Source organism: Sus scrofa, chromosome 14, assembly GCF_054392235.1.
Source record: "Sus scrofa isolate SSC_HxYL_T2T_F1_AM1 chromosome 14, Sscrofa_HxYL_maternal_Yorkshire_Landrace_v2.0, whole genome shotgun sequence".
Taxonomy (NCBI): domain Eukaryota; kingdom Metazoa; phylum Chordata; class Mammalia; order Artiodactyla; family Suidae; genus Sus; species Sus scrofa.
This window is the reverse complement of record NC_139396.1, coordinates 91589074-91608981: the sequence shown is the minus strand read 5'-3', so window position 1 is coordinate 91608981 and position 19908 is coordinate 91589074. Positions and strand designations below refer to the sequence as shown.

Genomic DNA, 19908 nt, shown 5'->3' with positions numbered 1-19908 from the left:
TAATTAGATGCAAATTCTGACAACATTGCCAATGTATTATTGATGTTTAATAAACTGTGCATATTAAAGCATAAATTTTGATATGTATTATAGACATACACATTTAACCCCGAAGCTATCACCACAATCAAGATAAGGAATATATACATCAAACTCTAAAACTTACTTATGACCTTTTGTTCTAATCACTCCTTACTGAAGACCTCAATTGGTTTCACAGTCCAATTTGATTTGTTACTATAGATTGATTTGAATTTCTAGAATGCTGTATACATAGACTTGTATAGTCCGTACTCTTATTTGACTTTCTTCACTCAGCACAATTATTTTGAGATCCCTCCAAGTTATTAGTTGTATCAGAAATCCATGACTTTTTTTTCTTTTCTTTTTCTTTTTTTTTTTTTTTTCTCTTTTTCTCTTTTGGCTGGCCCAGAGCATGGAGTTCCTGGGCCAGGGTCAGATCAGAGCCACAACTGCAACCTACGGTACTGCAGCAATGCTGGATCCTTTAACCCACTGTGCTGGGATGGAACCTACATCCTTGCGCTTGAGATGCTGCCAATCCTGTTACACCCCAATGGGAACTCCATCCATTCCTTTTTCTAATTGAATAATATGCCATTGAATGGCCATATAATCTGCAATGTCACTCCCATGTTGATGAATATCCGGGTCATTCCTACTACTTGATGATTGCAAAACAAGCCGCTCTGAAGAGTTGTGTGCAAGTATTTTACATACACTATATGCTTTTATTTCTCTTGGGTAAAGACTTAGTAGTGGTGTGACTAGATTCCGTGACATGCATATGTTTAGCATGTTAAGGAGCACATGCAATTTTTAAATCTAATACCCCCACTAGGTTTGCTTCTACCTCTTTTCCTAATTTCATTGATCAGGACAGAGCTGTGTAGAAACAGGGGAATGCATTTTCCATGAGCTAGTTGCACAGCCGCCTCTTACACCTGACTACATCTTCAACAATGATGTATTCACTTGCTTCTACAAACAGGCCTTTTAGTTTGGGGACTTTAAAAAAAATCCCTTTTATAGAGTGCATAATTCTTCCTTAGAGGTTGTCCAAATATTTGTTTTGCTGCATTCTAGTGTTCTATTATATATATAAGCTGCCAACTTAGGCAACTTTATTCTACTAGTGTAGGGAATTCTTATGTCCCATAAAGCAAACTTCAATCCAATAGCCCTGAATAATATGTTCAAAAGTCAAATATAGATCTGAATTACTGTTTTATTGAGAAACATCTCCTTAGTAACATGGAACTTCTTTCAGATTTTCCCATTTTTTTAGTTCAGTGTGAAATAGGAGTGTCATTTGTGGATATCCTGCTTAGCCCTACATAGTATCAAAGACTGGAACATAGCAAGCTTTATACTTTATGACTTTATGACTATGTCTGGGATCACTTTGCAAATCTAGATGGATGAATTTGGTTAGGGCCATTGATATTACACCTGGCCACCTAACAATTTCTAAAAGTAAAAGATTTCTATAGGTTAAAAAATATGTATCCCTGCTGGAAAGTCAAATCATAACTCTTCTTTCATACAAAAATCTTTATTATAGAACATTTCTGTAAAACCGGTTTCCAGGACACTGATAAAGTGATGTATGAATAAAACAGCTGCTTTCATGGATCCACAGAGCTGAAAAGGAGACCACGCAACACGCAAGAATAGCATAGAGCCCCAGTAAGGGATAGTTCTCCATATCGGCTATCAGTCTTAAGTGTATGCTCTGATAATGAAGACATACACTGCAATTTTCCTCTCACCTATTGAAAGCTTTTATCTGTGTCCACATCAATTTCAAATTGATAGACCTATTGCAAAGTGACAAGGCCAGCTCTGCTCCTGTGCAGTGAGTTTTGCAATCTTGTTTTTTTTTTTTTTTTTTTCATTGTTACCATGTCCTTGAAATGGCACATTCAATCTTAAGCAGATTTTCCTTCTTTTATTTTTTTGTCTTTTTAGAGCCACACCTGCAGCATATGGATTTCCCAGGCTAGGGATTGAATCAGAGTTGTAGCCTCCAGCCTATGCCATAGCCACAGCAAAACCAGATCTGAGCTGCATCTGTGACCTACACCACTGCTCACAGCAGTGCCAGATCCCTTAACCCACTGAGCTAAGCCAAGGATCAAACCTACATCCTTATGGATACTAGTTGAGTTCATTACCAATGAGCCAAAAAGGGAACTCCTTAAGCAGATTTTATTTTAATATTCATTGTTTTGTTTTCCAGATGATGAACATAATAGATATATATCATAAAAATTTAGAAACAAATCATTTATAAAGAAAAATCACATATAACACTCTACAACACTTTTTTCTCATATATATATGCATTATGTTTTATATAAGTAGAATATATATGAATGCATACACTCAGTTAAGACTATTGAGTGCTTTTTCTTTGCTATTAGGTATTCTCTGAAACTCTTATTTTAACATCTTTAGAATAGTTTTTTTGAAAAAAAATTTTTTAAGTAGATAACCTCTCTTTCACTGTCTATTCCTAGAATTAGAAAACACAATCAGGTCTGTAGAGGTTGTCTGGCATAGAGTTTGAGAAAAAAGGTGATATTTTCCTCACTTATGGAGGAAAATTTGTCTGATATTCATGGTAATAGTGTTTATACCTAGGAGTTAAAGGTCAGGTTGTGTTATTAGCTGTCTGCTGCCACCACTGCCACCATTGCAGCTGCTATTTCTATTGCTGTTAATACCACTGCTGGCACCATCATGATCACCTCCACCTCTACTACTGCTCCTAGTTTTATGATTGCATTGTTTCCAACCACAGCACACCTTGCATCTATAGAACAATGAGAGTAATTGCACTGCCACTATTCTCAATGGTGTCCTCAATTACTGCTTATGAAGAACCCTAATATTTTCCTATGTATTCTCAGACAAAACAAGTTTAGAAGGTAGTTTCTAACTTCCTCAGAGGTTAGTAATTCAAAAGAGATTTGTGACCTAAAATTGTGTTCAGCATTTTAAAAGAAAAGTCTCATGCAAATTCAAAATTTTCTTTAAAAAAAAAAAAAAAAAGTTCATTCTCTCTCCAGGTACATTGTAACCAAACCTACCATAGACTTACAGAGCAAATTGTAAAACTTAATGAAATTTTATAAGTCATTGAGTTCTGTCCTTTCCTTTCCTTCTGAAGAAGCTGAGTTCTCAACAAGTGAAGTACTTGCTTGAGGTCACAAGCTGTTAGAGGAAGCTTTTGACCTAGAATCCACATATTCAGTCTTTTTTACTGTTTTTCTACCACCATCCCTCCCTTACTATAGAAATTTGGGCAAGTTACTTACCTTAGGTTTTCTGTTTATAATTTGGAAATAGGATATAAACTCAGCACTGTCAAAAACACATTTAGTAGTTTTGCCAATTGGTATAACCTAATTCATAAAGAATTCAAAAAACATGACTAGCATTTTTTTTTTTTCTTTGCTGATCCATTGATATGCGTTTGTTCATGCTCTGGGCTAAAATTGAATTGATCTCAAGCCTGGTATCTCAACTTAGATCTCTAGGGTGCCAGCCTGAGAAACAAGCAGGATTTCTTTTAGTTGGGTTTTCAAAGACATTATGTGGTTCAAGATAGGTGGCAGCGAAGCAATGAAGAAGGGTTGAATCATCTATTTGCTCCAGACACCATGGTTACTGAGGTCCAGAAATTATATCTGGTGGGGGAAGGAAGAGATTAAGGACCGACATAGTGTGCTAAATGGAAGCCCCTAAATGGGCCTACCGTGCTCTCTGAGCAGTATATTCATGCTGTTTGCAGGTCATTTTTTGACTTGTAAGTTTTACCTACTCAGCTCCCACATATTTGTGACTAACAAGGTTCATCAAATGAGCATTTGATTCTACTTTGAAGCAGCCCTTTATTAACTGTGGGATATTGAATAGGTTCTGTTAACTCTAGAGCTCAGTTTCCTTCCCCGTTGTATTGAAATGAAAACATTTACCTCTTCATGTTTATTAAGATTGAATAAGAAAAGGAATGTAGAATAACCCAGAAGAGTGTTATTAATGAATTGTATTAATACCTTGATGAAGGTCCTACTGTATATAGCACAGGGAAGTATATCTGATCTCTTGGGAGAGAACACAATGGAAAATAATATGAGGAGAAAAATGTGTGTCTTCTTTTGTGTACAGCAGAAATTGGTACAACATTGTAAATCCACTATACTTTATTAAAAATAAATTAATTAAAATGATTATCTTACCTTTCTGTTCTCAAAGGGAATCCAAGGATTGTTGAGTGTGGATATTTCTAATATTCGAATTTCCAAAAATATGCTTTCATCCAAACCTATTCTTCATGACTTCATTAGTATCTAATATTTTTAACCTCAATCTGAAATACTTCTTATGACAGTTTTCATAAATTAGACATGCAGACCTGGAAATCAGAGCTAGATCAGCAATGCATTTGGTGATTGAATAAGTACAATGATATTGATGATGCCACTTTCATTTATGACGATCTTGCTGATTTTCTGGATGCTTCTCTACAGTTATTTGCCTCATTAGGATCTTAGAAGCAGAGGAATGACTGCCCACAATCTTCCTGATACAAATGAGGGATTGAGGTTAAAATATGATTTACCCTATGGCATTCTATTATTGCTTGAGTCCTTAGAAGTCTTTATATAAATTTAAGTGATTATAATGATCACCTGCTTTGAAAATCATTATAATCCAAACTCAATTGTAAGGTATCAAAGATTGGCTGTTTGATGGCTACTAGCCTGGGTAGGTTTCTGAGGAGTGAACAAATAGATTTAATTCATTGGTGATAGATGAACACTAAGGCTCAGAGTTGTGTTTCCTCTGACATAAAATGCTAAGTGCTCAAATTTTTGTGCCCAAGTTGTCCTATTTGACTATATGTTTAATCATATGCTCTTGCATATAGTAGATGTAGTAATTTTTCTTACTTTAGAGCGTACTTTTATATTCTGTGACTTAGCTTTCTCAAACTGTATTTAAATTGTTATAGTCTCTAAGAGGTATAATACTCAGGATGCATAGTTTCATCATATGGAATAATTCATATGTTGCTATTTTCTTAGCATGCTGAAAAAGAAAAAAATAGATGGGTTATGAAACATAGTGGGATGATAATGGTACCAAGAAGTTTTGAGTTGTTTATTTTGAAAGATTATAAGAGGAAAATCCACCAATGATCTATTATGAAAATTAGAGAAATACCTTTTCATTTGTACCCTTCATTATTATTATTATTATTATTTATTATTATTATTATTATTATTATTTTGTCTTTTTGCCATTTCTTGGGCCGCTCCTGCCAGCATATAGAGGTTCCCAGGCTAGGGGTCTAATCGGAGCTGTAGCTGCCAGCCTATGCCAGAGCCACAGCAACGCAGGATCCGAGCTGCGTCTGCGACCTACACCACAGCTCACAGCAATGCTGGATTGTTAACCCACTGAGCAAGGGCAGGGATTGAACCTGCAACCTCATGGTTCCTAGTCGGATTCATTAACCACTGCACCACGACGGGAACTCCCCTTTCATTATTTTTTTATCTACTGATTTTCTTCCATGAATTCTTGTATTAAAAATCCTATTTATCAGAGTTCCCATTGTAGCTCAGTGGTAAAAATCCAACTAGTATCCACAAGGATGTGGGTTCTATCCCTGGGCTTGCTCAGTGGGTTAAGGATCTGGTGTTGCCGTGAGCTGTGGTGTTGGTTACAGACACAGTTTGGATTTGGCATTGCTATGGCTGTGGTATAGGTAAGCTGCTGCAGCTCTGATTCAACCAGTAGCCTGGGAACTTCCATAAGCCATGGATGCAGCCAAAAAAAAAAAAAAAAAAAAAAAAGAAAGAAAGAAAAAAAAAGAAAAGAGAAAAGAAATTAAGAAAAAAATTAAAAAATCATATTTATTATGTCCCTACTTTTTGCTAGGCACTGTGTTAGGTACTCAGGTTAAAATCTGAGATTAATTCTAGATGCTTTATTGTTCCTTGTGAGAATGAGAAGAAAAATATATTCATCAGATTAACCATGTTTCTAACCAATAAAATGAATTGGAGTGAATTATATTTCCATCAACTGAACTCAACAGATTTGCCAAATCTCTCCTACTACAGAGTTCTCCTAGTTCTGAGGAAGTGTTTCATCCAGATTAATGTTACTGCTATGCTTTCAGTTTAAGCATGAACTGCTAAAATCTTAAAGGAATCACAGAAATGATCAGGTTTTATTTACTTCCCATCCCTATTTTAAAGATGAATAAACTGAAGCATAGGAAAAGTATGAGTTTTGCCTAACAACATACAACTGATGGCAAAGTTAGAATGAAAACCCAAGTAACCTAACTTCACATTTATCAATCTATCACCGTAGCAAAAGCCCAGCAGCTGTCTGACAACACAAGGAATATCTTCCCAGATTAACTGGGAGTACTTGACACTCATTCCCAATTCCTGCCAGACAATTCTTGGGAAATTTCTCCGTGTTGCCTCAAACCATACAACTCTAGGGAGGTTTTTTGTTTCATTTTTTTCGTTTTTTGTCTTTTTTGTTTGTTTGTTTGTTGGTTTGTTTTTTATTTCTGTCTAATATCTTTACCCTGTATCTCTCCTAAGGGCAAAAATTAGGTTTTATTTGTCTCACAATCCCCAGAATCTAACATAATAAGCCCATTTTTATATACATAAAAATAGCTACTCAAATATGTTAGTTGAGATGACTTTTTACCCGTAAACTCTTAATTGCTGATCAAGCAAACTTGGACTATCACTGTATATTTTTAGGTCATAATTTCATCATTATGAATAAAAGTCGAAGTACTCCAGACTTAAAGCAACAGTTAAGTGCTGCTGTTAAGGCTGTAACAAAGTTTATAATTTTATTTTTATTTTATAATTTAATATGGTTTCTTCAGTTGTTTGGTTAATACTAAAGTGAATAAGGAGTGTCCTCTTCTGTCTTAAAACCGTAATAGTATTATATGGGATATGGATTTCAGTTCACAAATTCAGATGTACCAGAAAAAAAAAATCCTTTTTATTTTTATAGTCCTTAAGTCAACTAAGTTTTTAACTTTGCTCTTGGGAAATTTAAACATAGTTATTGAGCCTCCCCCTTACCCCTTGCATAAGGTCACTTACCCCTACCATCTTTGATGGGCCAGGTGAACCAATGTTCTGGAGATGCAGTTCTCAAACAGGGATGATTTCCTGCCCTTTCCACCAGGGGACATTTGGAGATGTCTGGATACACACACACACACACACACACACACACACATACATGTATTTTATACATGTATATGTTGTATATGTATTTTTATACATATATGTGAGTGTGTGTGTGTATATATATATTTATATATATATATATACACATTTTTTTTTTTTTGACTGTCACAACTTGAGAGCTTCCTATTGCATGAGTAGAAACTAGGGTTGGTACTAAACATCCCACAAAATACAAGACAGACTCTTAAAACCAGAATTAGTCAGAGAAAGATCTCAATAGCGCCAAGGTTGAGAAACTCTTTTCTAGAGACTTAGACTTATATCAGGGCATCAGAGAGACCCAACAATCTCTTGTCATTTTCCCACAGTGATTGCCAGTGAAATGCCCATGGTCCTAGGCTGTGTAGCTCCTTTAGGTTTAGTACCTACTGCTTCCATGACGAGTTTGTGGCACAGGGTCCTGGTGGGACTTGAAACTGTGGTCTGAATTTAGATAATGACATTTCCTTTCAAGTCTTAGTTATATCTGTATTACACGCCTAATGGGATATTCCCAAGATTTTCTCTGACATTAATACCAAAGCTTAGAGTTCCCGTTGTGGCGCAGTGGTTAATGAAACTGACTAGGAACCATGAGGTTGCGTGTTCGATCCCTGGGCTTGCTCAGTGGGTTAAGGATCCAGCGTTGCTGTGAGCTGTGGTGTAGGTTACAGACACGACTTGGATCCCTCGTTACTGTGGCTCTGGTGTAGGCCGGTGGCTACAGCTCTGATTAGACCCCTAGCCTGGGAATCTCCATATGCTGTGGGAGCGGCCCTAGAAAAAGGCAAAAAGACAAAAAAAAAAAAAAAATACCAAAGCTTACTTGTTGTTAAGTCATGTATTCCCTTATTCAGTTAGAATATTTTTACTGAACACCTAGTATATACTCTTTTGGGTGCTCAGAATGGTAAACAAGACAGACAGCATCCCTATTGTTATAGATGTTATGTTCTAATATGGCAAGACCAAAACATTTCTCCTCTCCAAAAAAAAAAAAAAAAAAAAAAAGAAAAAGGAAGAAAATATATTTTCAGGTTACAATAATAACAAATGGGCTAAAGAAAAAGCATAAAGGGTATATAACAAATGAAGTAGAGGAGATGGTTTATTTTATTTATTTTTTGCTTTTTAGGGCCACACCTGTGCCATATGGAAGGTCCTAGGCTAGGGGTCGAATTGGAGATGCAGATGCCAGCTTATACCACATCCACAGCAATGCCAGATACAAGCCTATCTATACTACAACTCATGGCAATACCAGATCCTTAACTCAATGAATGAGGCCAGGGATTGAACCTGCATCCTCACAGATACTAGTTGGATTCATTACCTCTGAGCCACAATGGGAACTCTGAATTTTATTATTTTTTTTATTAAAGTGTATTTGATTTACAATGTTGTGCCAAATTCTGCTGTACAGAAAAGAGACCCAATCATAAATACACATACACTATTTTTCTTACACTATTTTCCTCCATGTTCTACCTCAAGAGACTGGATAGTGCTGTGCTGTACAGTAGGACCTCATTGCTTATCCATTCTAAAAGTAATAGTTTGCATCTACCAATTCCAAACTCTCCACCCATCCCACTTCCTCCTCTCCTCCCCCCTTGCAACTACAATTCTGCTCTCCAAGTCCCTGATCTGTTTATTTTTGTAGATAGGATCATTTGTGCCACATTTTAGATTCCACATATAAGTGATATCATGTTACATTTGTCTTTTCTCTTTCTGACTTCATTTCATGAGACATTCTCATAGCATGCGTATTGCTGTAAATGGCATTGTTTCATTCTTCTTTATAACTGAGTAGTATTCCATGGTATATATGTATCACATCTTAATCCATTCTTCTGTCTATGGACATTTAGATTGTTTCCATGTCTTGGCTGTTGTGAATAGTGCTATAATGAACATAGGGGTGCATGTATCTTTATGAATGAAAATTTTCTCCAGATGTATGCTCAGGAGTGGGATTGCTGGATCATATGGTAGTTCTATATTTAGTTTTCTGAGGAACCTCCATACTGTTTGCCAAAGTGGTTGTAACCATTTATACTCCCACCAACAGTGTAAGAGTGTTCCCTTTTCTCTACCTCCTTTCCACCATTTGATATTTGTAGATTTATTAATGATGGCCATTCTGACTAGTGTAGGTTGATATATCATTGCAATTTTGATTTGCCTTTTTATGAGCATCTTTCCATGTGCCTACTGGCCATCCATATGTCTTCTTTGGAGAAATGTGTCTTTAGGTCTTCTGCCCATTTTTTAGTTGGGTTGTTTATTTTTTTGTTGTTTGTATATTTTGGAGATTGAGCCCTTGTTGGTTGCATAGTTTGCAACAATTTTCTCCTTTTCTCTGGGTTGTCTTTTTTTAATGGTTTCCTTTGCTGTGCAAGAGCTTTAGAGTTTACTTAGGTCTCATTGGTTTATTTTTGTTTTTATCGTCATCATTCTAAGAGGTAGATCAAACAAGATATTGCTGTGATTTATGTTAAAGTGTTCTGCCTGTTTTCCTCTCAGAGTTTTATAGTATCTAACCTCACATTTAGGCCTTTAATTCATTTTGAGTTTATTTTTGTATGTAGTGTTAGAGAATGTTGTAATTTCATTCTTTTACATGTAGCTGGCTAGCTTTCCCAGCACCACTTATTGAAGAGCCTGTCATTCCTCCACTGTAATTCTTGCCTCCTTTGTAATAGATTAGTTGACTATAGGTGCTTGGGTTTATTTCTGGGCTTTATATCTTGTTCCTTTGATCTATATTTCTGTTTTTGTGCTAGTATCATATTATTTTGATTACTGTAGCTTTGTAATATAGTCTAAAGTCAGGAAGCCTAATTCCTTTATTTCTATTTTTATTTTTCAGCATTTATTTGATTTTCAGGGTCTTTTGTGTTTCCATGCAAATTTTAAAATATTTTGTTCTAGTTTTGTGAAGAATGTAATTGGTGATTTGATAGGGATTGCATCAAATCTGTGGCTTGCCTTGGGTGGTATAGTCATTTTGACAGTATTGGCTCTTCCAATCCAAGATCATGGTTGCTTTCCATTTGATTGTGTCATCTTTGATTTCTTCCCACAGTGTCTTAAAATTTTCAGAGTACAGGTTTTTTGTCTCTTTAGGCAGGTTAATTCCTAGGTATTTTATTCTTTTTAATATTATGGTAAATGGGATGGTTTCCCTCATTTCTCTTTATGACCTTTCATTGTTAATATATAGAAATACAATCGATTTCTGTGTATTAATTTTGTATCCTGCAAATTTCACAAATTTGTTGATGAGCTGTAACAGTTTTCTGGCAGTGTCTTTAGGATTTCCTAGGTATAGTATCTTATCATCTACAAACAGTGATAGTTTTACTTCTTCTTTTCCAATTTTGATACCTTTTCTATTTTTCTTTTCTGATTTCCATGGCTAGGGCTTCCAAAACTGTGTGGAATAACAGTGGTGAAAGTGGAGATCCTTGTGTTGTTCCTGATCTTAATGGGAATGCTTTCAGTTTTTCACCATTGAGAATGATGTTAGCTGTGGGTTTGTCATAAATGGCTTTTATTATGTTGAGGTAGGTTCACTCTATTCCCACTGTATGGAGAGTTTTATTTTTATCAGAAATAAATGTTGAATTTTGTCAAGAGCTTTTTCTGCATCTATTGAAATGTTCATATGGCTTTTATTCTTGTTTGTTGATGCAGTGTCTCACGCCAATTGATTTTTAGGTGTTGAGGAATCCCTGCATCCCTAGGATAAATCCCACTTGATCATGTGAATGATCCTTTTATTATATACTTGGGTTTGATCTGTTAATATTTTGTTCAGGATTTTTGCATCTATGTTCATTTGTGATATGGGCCTGTAATTTTCTTTCCTTTTATTTGTGGTATCTTTGTCTGGTTTTGGTATCAGGATTATGGTGGCCTCAAGAATGAGCTTGAGAGTGTTCCTTCCTCTGCAAGTTTCTGAAAGAATTCAGAAGAATAGGCGTTAACTCTTCTCTGTAAAATTCGCCAGTGTAAACATCAGGTCCTGGGCTTTTGTTTTTTGGAAGTTTTTATTTTATTTTATTTTATTTTATTTTTGCCTTTTGTATTTTTAGGGCCTCACTCTCAGCATATGGAAGTTCCCAGGCTAGGGGTCTAATCAGAGCTGCTGCTGCCGGCCTACACCAGAGCCACAGCAACACCAGATCTGAGCCACATCTGTGACCTACACCACAGCTCACTGCAACACCATATGCTTAACCCACTGAGTAAGGCCAGGGATCAAACCCTCAACCTCATCGTTCCTAGTCGGATTCATTTCCACTGCATCACAACAGAAACTCCTGTTTTTTTGAAGTTTTTAAATCACATTTTCGATTTTAGTACTTGTGATTGGTCTATTCATATTTTTTCTTTCTTCATGGTTCAGTTTTGAAAGCTTGCTCCTTTGTAAGAATCTGTCCATTTCTTCTACTTTGTCCATTTTACTGACATATGGTTGTTTATAGTAGTCTCTTATAATACTTGATATTTCTGTGGTGTCACTTGTAACTTCTTTTTCATTTCCAAGTCTTTTGATTTGAAACATCTCCCTATTTTTCATGATGATTCTGGCTAAAGTTTTGTCAATTTTGTTGATATTTTCAAAGAACAAACTTTTGGTTTCATTGATCTTCTCTATTGTTTTCTTTATCTCTATTTCATTTTTTCCTGTTCTGATCTTTAAGATTTCTTCTACGATTTGGGGGCTTTTCCTGTTCTTCCTTCTCTAGATGCTTTAGGTAAAGGTTAGGTTGCTTATTTGAGATTTTTCTTGTTTCCTGAGATAAGATTGTATTGCTATCAATTTCTCTCTCACTACTGACTTCGCTGTGTCCCATAGGTTTTAGGTTGTTGTCACTTTTCTCTATGTATCTTTTGATACTGGAAAGTGTTAACTTTAGATGGTCTGGCTAGAAAGACTGGATACAGTTGCTTATAGGACATCCGAACCCTATGGTGAGAAGGATCTAGCTCTATAAAAGCTGAAGGAGGAGCATGCCAGGCAGGGAAAGAGTAGATACTAGGAGCCAAAGAGCTTTCTCTGGAATGAACTGATGAGTGAGCATATTTGAGGAGTAGAAAAAGTACATGTGCACATGGATGTGGATTCAACCAAGAGCATTTTTTATTTTCCTATTATTTTATTTGTATTATTGACATATCTATTCCTCTTTGTTTTATTTTTCATTGTTAAAGTTTTATTGAAGTATAGTTGATTTACAATGTGATAATTTCTTCTGTACAACAAAGCATGCAGTTATACATAATACACATATCCATTCTTTTATTCCTCTTTTTAAAACATGTTTTGATTCTGGACTCTCCACCCTGACATTCCAAAATCATCCTATGTTATTAGCTCAGCTAGGATAATCCCACTGACATGTCATTGCAGCTCTCTGTTTCAGAAGACTATTCATAGCATCCTTCTCTGAGTGTCAGACCACTACTATATGGCAGTTATTTGATTATAGTTAAGACATTAACAGATAATCAGAGAAGTGTGATTTATGATTAAATTACACATACTATTTAGAATTCAACCTAAAGTCTAAGGAGAAAATGACAAGCATAACTCCTATTTCCTAGACTGTCTTTTATCCTTTTTCTTTTCTTTTTTCTCTCTTTTCCTTCCTTTTTGTCACCCTCTTTCCTTACCTTCCTTCCTCCATTCCTTTTTTAAATTTCTCTCTCTTTCCCTCCTAAGTACATGTGCATTCTCTCTCTACCTTTCTCTCCCCTTCCTTATTTTTGCTGTTTGATGACTCACACTTACTTTCATATACTTCATTATTAAACCTTCTGTGCAAGTGAATTTTAAGGTTTAATAATACTGCCTGCCTATCTCACAAAGGATGCTGAAAGAATTAATGACAAAAAGTCTGTTAAAGCATTGAGATCCTCAGGGTGAGGGGGAGTAATATAAATGCACATATTTACACTTTAGTAAATAAATATATATTTAATATAATATAGATATCAAAACACCAATTCATTGTGACCCTGAAGTTTAATGTACCACTACTGTATATTGCAGGCTCTGTTTTTATACAAATATCAGCTTAAATATTTTCAAGTTCTATACTGGTTTCTGTGCTCTTTTACATAAATAGAGATCTTAAAGTACTGTAATAATAATTTATAATAAACAGTATTTAACATTCAGTATTTTATAATCACTAAATAATATTCCAGTCCATTATCTTATTTTAGCTTCACAAGAATTAGGTAATATTTTTGGCATTTAAAGGTGAGGAAATTAAGCTTACTTCAAATCACTATAGTTTGCCTAAGGAATACTTCACAATAAGCAAGAATTAAAATAGGAAAAGATGAAATGGTCATCTTGAATTCTGATATTGATAAATAAATGAGTACTAACAAGTTTATTATCACTTTTTCCACTGGGGGGGGCAGCTTCCTATTGGTCTGATTTAGAGGCAGTCCAACTTAGAGAAGGATAATTAATTCCATTTTCCCTCAGAATCTATATTAGAATATATCTTCATTAGAGGCAGCTTAAGAGATATTCTTACTCTTATACATGATTAAAATCAGGTCAAAAGATATCTTTACAGAGTTCCCATTGTGGCTCAGTGGGTTAAGAACCTGATTACTATCCATGAAGATGAGGGCTCATTCGCTGGCCTCACTCAGTGGATTAAGTATCTGGCATTGTCACACGCTGCAGCATAGGTCGCAGATGCAGCTTGGATCTGGCAGTTCTGTGCCTGTGGCAAAGGCCGGCGGCTATGGCTCCAATTTGACCCCTAGCCTGGGAGCATCCATATGCTGTGAGTGTGGCCCTAAAACTACCAAAGAGAGAGAGAGAAAGAGAAAGAGAGTCAGAGAGAGAGAGATCTTTACTTGGAATTGAGAAGAAAGAAGGTGTATAGGGAATTATATTATACCCTATCAGCACAATGACATTATGTACTCACAATCAGGTGACTGTAACTAGAGGAAGCTAGTAGGGATCAAGTCAACCCAGAGTAGCAGATTTGGAGTAAACTGGAGGTATTCAAATTGCTATAAAAGTTTTATAAAAAATGCAGTTTTGTAATGGGATGAAAGATAAGTGGTGGGGTAGCAGATTTGGAGTAAACTGGAGGTATTCAAATTGCTATAAAAGTTTTATAAAAAATGCAGTTTTGTAATGGGATGAAAGATAAGTGGTGGAGGAAGAGGACAAACACTAGACAGAAAGAAACAACTTTTGCTGAACCCCAGCTGTGTCTATGGGCTTATATCTTTCTCAAAGCATCTAAGTAAAGCTGAGTATCACAACAAATTTCAGGGTTAGGTTGTTATATAAATTTTTTTCCTGGGGAAACTAAAGTTTAAATTGGCACACAAATTGTCCAAAGTTCCATAATTGCTAATTGGAGGGTCAGAATTCAAATTCAGGTTGGTATTACTCAACAATATAGTGTCTTTCTGCTATAGGACATTGATCTAAGATAGTTGGTCTCATGGATAAGCAATGAAGTCCTATCAGATAGCACAGGGAACTACATCCTCTTAGGATAGACCATGATGGAAGATAATATAAGAACAGGAATGTATATGTGTGTGTATGTGTGTATATGTATATATATGTATGTGTGTGTATATACACTTTGTTGTACAGCAGAAATTGATACACAGCATTGTAAAACAACTATGTTACTAGATGAGTAAAGCCGGCTATTTTTATGAGTGTTCGATATAGGGTAGCAACTCTCCCTCCTTCCTATTAAATACTTGTTCTTTCTATTATTGTCTTCATCAAGAAGGAGTTAATGTACACCTTAAAAATGATCAGAGTACTCCAATTTCTTGTTTCTTAATCTTCCTTTCTTAATTTAAACTATAACATTGTGTATTTAACTTTTAATTTTACAATACCATCCAATTGCATGACTTACAGAATACAAAATGCTGCCAGCAAATCTTTGGGACACCCCCTACTGATTTTGTTGATGAAAAGAAGAGGTCAGTTGTGGTGGCTTTGCAAAAAAAATCTACTAGCCCCATGTTAAAGATAAAGAAATGCACAGAAGTATGTGGACGTGAATGGCAGGCTTATCTATTCCTGCAGTATCACCAACAAAATGGTACTTGTGACTTGTGACAGCAGCAGTTGCTCTTGGTTTCTGTTAAGTCAGTTTATTTGAGTTGAATAAACTATTGGAATTGATGAAGTTATATGTCACCACATGATAAAGTATACCCCAAGACATAAACAACAGATATTTACAAAGAAAAGATCACAGCAGGGGCACCAGACAGTCTTCAGTTGCAAAACAACAAGACCCAGGAAAAGGAATTTGATCAACTGAACTTACTCAGATGTTACAGGGGTTGGCGGTATAGCAAGAAGGGAAAATGTAAAGATCCTTTCAGAAGAATACACAAACATGGCTAATAAAGAAATATGTAATTGTGTAGAATCTCCCTAATGGTGAACTCATGCTATTAATACCTAAGAGAGAGTGAATGATCCTGTGATCATAATTGCACATAGTTGCAGCAAAGAAGGACTGCACATAGAGATGAACTCATAGGTAACAATCACTCAGCACATTGGAGGCTTTGGTGAGAGAGAGGATATTAGTATCCAATTAGAGTCTGTTGAAATCCATGCAAAAGTGATGGATGATGCTCAGTGTAAGTGTCAAAGAACAAAGAAAATGCATGTTAAAGACTCACGATGGGAAGGAATCTGAGGCTGTTAGTGGTTAGGACATTGGTAGTTGTGCTCCACAGTGTGAGCTAATCATTGCAAGTATCCATGTCTGGAGCAGCCCCAAGTGAAAGAAGGATCTTCACAGCCATGAAAATAAACAAAGGGCTTGTTTGTGTGCAGCCTGGAGTTTAAGGGAAACTAGTGGTGTTCTGAAGAGGCAGGTCCTCCCCTTTCCATTCTTTAACAACCAGGTATACCCAAGAGACCTTCCACTTTGTTTTTTGTTGTTTTTCATGAAACTGAAATGTTTTCATTTTGGATTTCTCACCAGAGCTTTATAGCAAAGGAATGATCATATATATATTTTTTTTGGCCTCCCTTGGGCATATGAATTTCCTATTCAAAGCCACAGTTGCGACCTACACCTCATCTGCTACATCAGTGCCTCATCCTTTAACACACTGTGCCCAGCCAGGGATGGAATCTGAGTCTTGGCACTGCAGAGATGCCACCAGTCCTGCTGTGCCACAGAAGGAACTCTGGAATCATTATTTTAAACTGAAACTCCATAAACTAAAATATTAATTTTTGTTAAGTATCTCTGCTTGTAATAATAACTGATGTTTAAATTATTGCCCCAGTGAAACTAAGCGAGTGAAACCTTGAACTGAGAAAAACAATGAAAAGCAAATAAAACATTTTAGTTTGAAATACAGAAGGTGGGAGTGCAGTTTAGGTACAGTGAGGACAAGTGTATCTTGCTGCTATCAGTATGTTTTGTTTTGCTTCCATCCAAGTATATTTTGGGCCATCAGTGATCATTTTGCTTCATTCATTCAAAAACATATATGTACTTGATTGTGGGGAAGTGATTGTCAGCAGAGCAGCACTAGCCTTACCTCAAAGAATAGACAGCTCAACAATTGGCTTCCTAATTTATCAAACAATGTTATAATAAATAGTTCTTTTTTTAAAAAAATAAGTTTTTATTCAATAATTTTTCGAGACAGTCTGATGACTCAATACTATAGGAAATGAAACCATCATTTCTAATTAGATCACATTACTGATTTAAAACTCCAATTTGTGTGTTCCAACAGTGTGATCTTACAGAGATTCTAATTTTAAAACATAGTGGCTAGCAGGACCCATATCAAGATCTAACTAGACACATGACATTCCCACAGCCCACTTAGGGGAACTCTGGGAAAGCTTTACGGAAACATGAAATATGGACAATTCAAAACAGAACACAAAAGTAATAACTATAGAAATCAGCACAGGCATTTTCCTGGGTTTTTCCCTTAAAATATAAATGATAAAGTATGATAAGTCTTAAGACAGTGAAGGTAGAAGACATCAGGAAATGCTTGTTGGAGGAACTTGATCTGGTTTAGGGTAGATGTTCAAGGCACCTCCCTGAACAAGAGATGTTTAAGCAGAAAAACTGAAAAAAAGGAATGGAAGTAGGGTAACTATTTAGAATAAACACTATGATTAAGGTTAAATTACTTATTACTTAAGGTCTTAGAACATTTAGTTTCTCAATTTTTGGTGTTTTGATGTCATTTAGTTTTAATGGTAATTATTCCATTCACTTATGTATCATCTGTCAACACCTAGGTTTGTGGTGCACACCTAGTGGTTAGCCAATTAGCTACTCAAAGAAAAGCATCCTTCTGATTATTTTTCTTTCTTTTTCTTTTAAAACTTATTTGGATATAATTCATATACCACAAAATTCACCATTTTAAAGCATAAAATTTAATATTTTTAGTATATTTATAAGATCATGTGACCATTACCACTAATTGCAGAACATTGTTATTATCCCTAAAAAAAAATCACATATATCCATTAGCAGTCACTGTTCCCAACCCCTCCCCCACTTCCTCCTTTAGGAACCACTAATCAATGCCTATCTCTATAAATTTGACTATTCTAGAATTTCAAGTAAATAGAATCATATGGTATTTTGTGATTGACCTTTTTCATCTAGCATAGTATTTTCAAGGTTTACCCATACTGAAGCATGTATTAGAAGTTCAATGCTTTTTACACCAAGTAATATTCCATTGTTTGCATTTACCACATTTGTTTACCCATTCATCACTAGATATGTTTTTTGGCTATTATGATTGGTGCTACTATGAACACCTGTTTAAAAGTTTTTGTGTATGCAAATATGTCATATCTCTTGGTTACATACCTAAGGCATGGACTTTCTAGGTCATATTTGTAACTCTATGCTTCCTTTTTGAGAAACTGCCAGACTGTTTACCATTTTACATTTCTACCAGCAGTTTTGCTTTCTTTTTATAGACTCCTGAAGAACTTGAGGATGTTTCTGACCTGGAAGAAGATCATGAAGTCCGCAGTCACACCAGTGTTCAGACCGAAGGAAAAACTGACCGGGTATATTATCTCTCTAAGGAGAAAAACATTTGCTATGCACTTTCCTTGTCAATACAGGCAGCCTTTCACAGATGGGACTGCTGGATCTGGAGCTGGTTTTGTAAATCACAGGGAGAAGAGCCTCAGAATGCAGTGGAGGCATCTAGAGGGGGATGGTTTCCTCTACCTTGAGACCTCACAGTGAGGCCATTTCTGGTTGGTCAGAGAATCACTGCATACCACTTTTGGTCTTGATATTAGTCATGGAATTATCAAAGTAAAAAGGGTACCCGTTTGTTTAGAGTAGAAAGTGAAATTAAGAAGTGGTAAATAAACTCTGAACTTCTAAGGGTGGGAGGAACAACTTCTGAGGCAATATTCCTCTACTTTTCTTCTTTTCTACAATGCTTTCTTCTGCCCCCAACCCTCAACTCAACACACATACACACACACGCACACACACACACACGCACACACACACACATACACTCTTCCAAAGATGTTAATTAATTTCTGAATTCTGAGATGTACTTCATTTTATTTTTATATTCAATGCTTGAGAATTGGTAAAAGTTTGATTTCCTAGATGCTGATAGCTTACATCTGCAGAACAGACTGTAGAACATGTGTCTGAAAGCCAGGCAGTGTAGCATGGTGGCTAAAGCTTCTTAGGAACATATCTGAATCAGCCAGTTCCTTGCTGAGTCACTGGGAAACTCACTTAGACTTTCTTCACTTCTGTTCCAAACTGTAAAGCGAGGATAGTAATGGTATCCTCGGTATAAGGATTACTGTGGGAATCAACTAAGTTAAAGAATAGAGCACTTAAGACATTGCCTACCTCTTAGTGAGCTCTCAATAATCACTGCTTATTATTACTGAAAAGTTACTAAGTAACAATAGTATAATTTACATCATTATACTTATTACCATTATTTAATTACTTAAAGTCAGTGTCATAAAATTTGGAGAGGTGTGTTAAAGATGAATTTAAGAACTTAATTTTCAAAATTCAGATTGTATGGAACTAGCATTTGTCAGCGACAATACCTGTGTTTATTAGAAATGTTGATTTTTCTTGAAATTCCATTTATTGCTGATTATTTATTATAGTCCTAGCTTGGGAACTAGCTGGGGACACACTGCACCCGGAGTTAGTTTCCTTCAAATCAGGCAGGCATTCTAGGTAAGACATCAAATCTTACAAATGGCAGTGGAATTGGAAATTAATTTGTGCAACGGTAAACATTGCTTATGCTTTAAGTGAGGTGAATGATTGATTCACTTAGGCTACTTATGCACCACTGCAGGTGGAAGGTATGTGTCAGGGCTTATAGAATAATTGATAGGAGGAAATTGTCTTACCATAAAAGCATGGTTTATGATGCTAGGATTAAGGGAAGCATGCCCTAGTTCTCACACTGGCTTAGCATATGTAGAAAATGAAATCTTCATGTTAAATTTTAGATGAAGAATACCTTCTTCCTGCCCTGTTGGTAACTT

The 19908-nt window shown here is 35.8% G+C and overlaps 1 protein-coding gene across 5 annotated transcripts in view; it reads left to right on the top strand.

The window, feature by feature from the left end:
• CTNNA3 (catenin alpha 3) overlaps positions 1-19908 on the top strand; it is a 1780789-nt gene that overhangs the window by 1557174 nt on the left and 203707 nt on the right. For all 5 annotated transcript variants that reach the window (XM_021074380.2, XM_084997062.1, XM_021074383.2 and 2 more), the window contains one exon: positions 18334-18426. In XM_021074380.2, coding sequence (XP_020930039.2) covers positions 18334-18426 — 93 coding nt within the window. The remainder of the gene's footprint in view (positions 1-18333; positions 18427-19908) is intronic.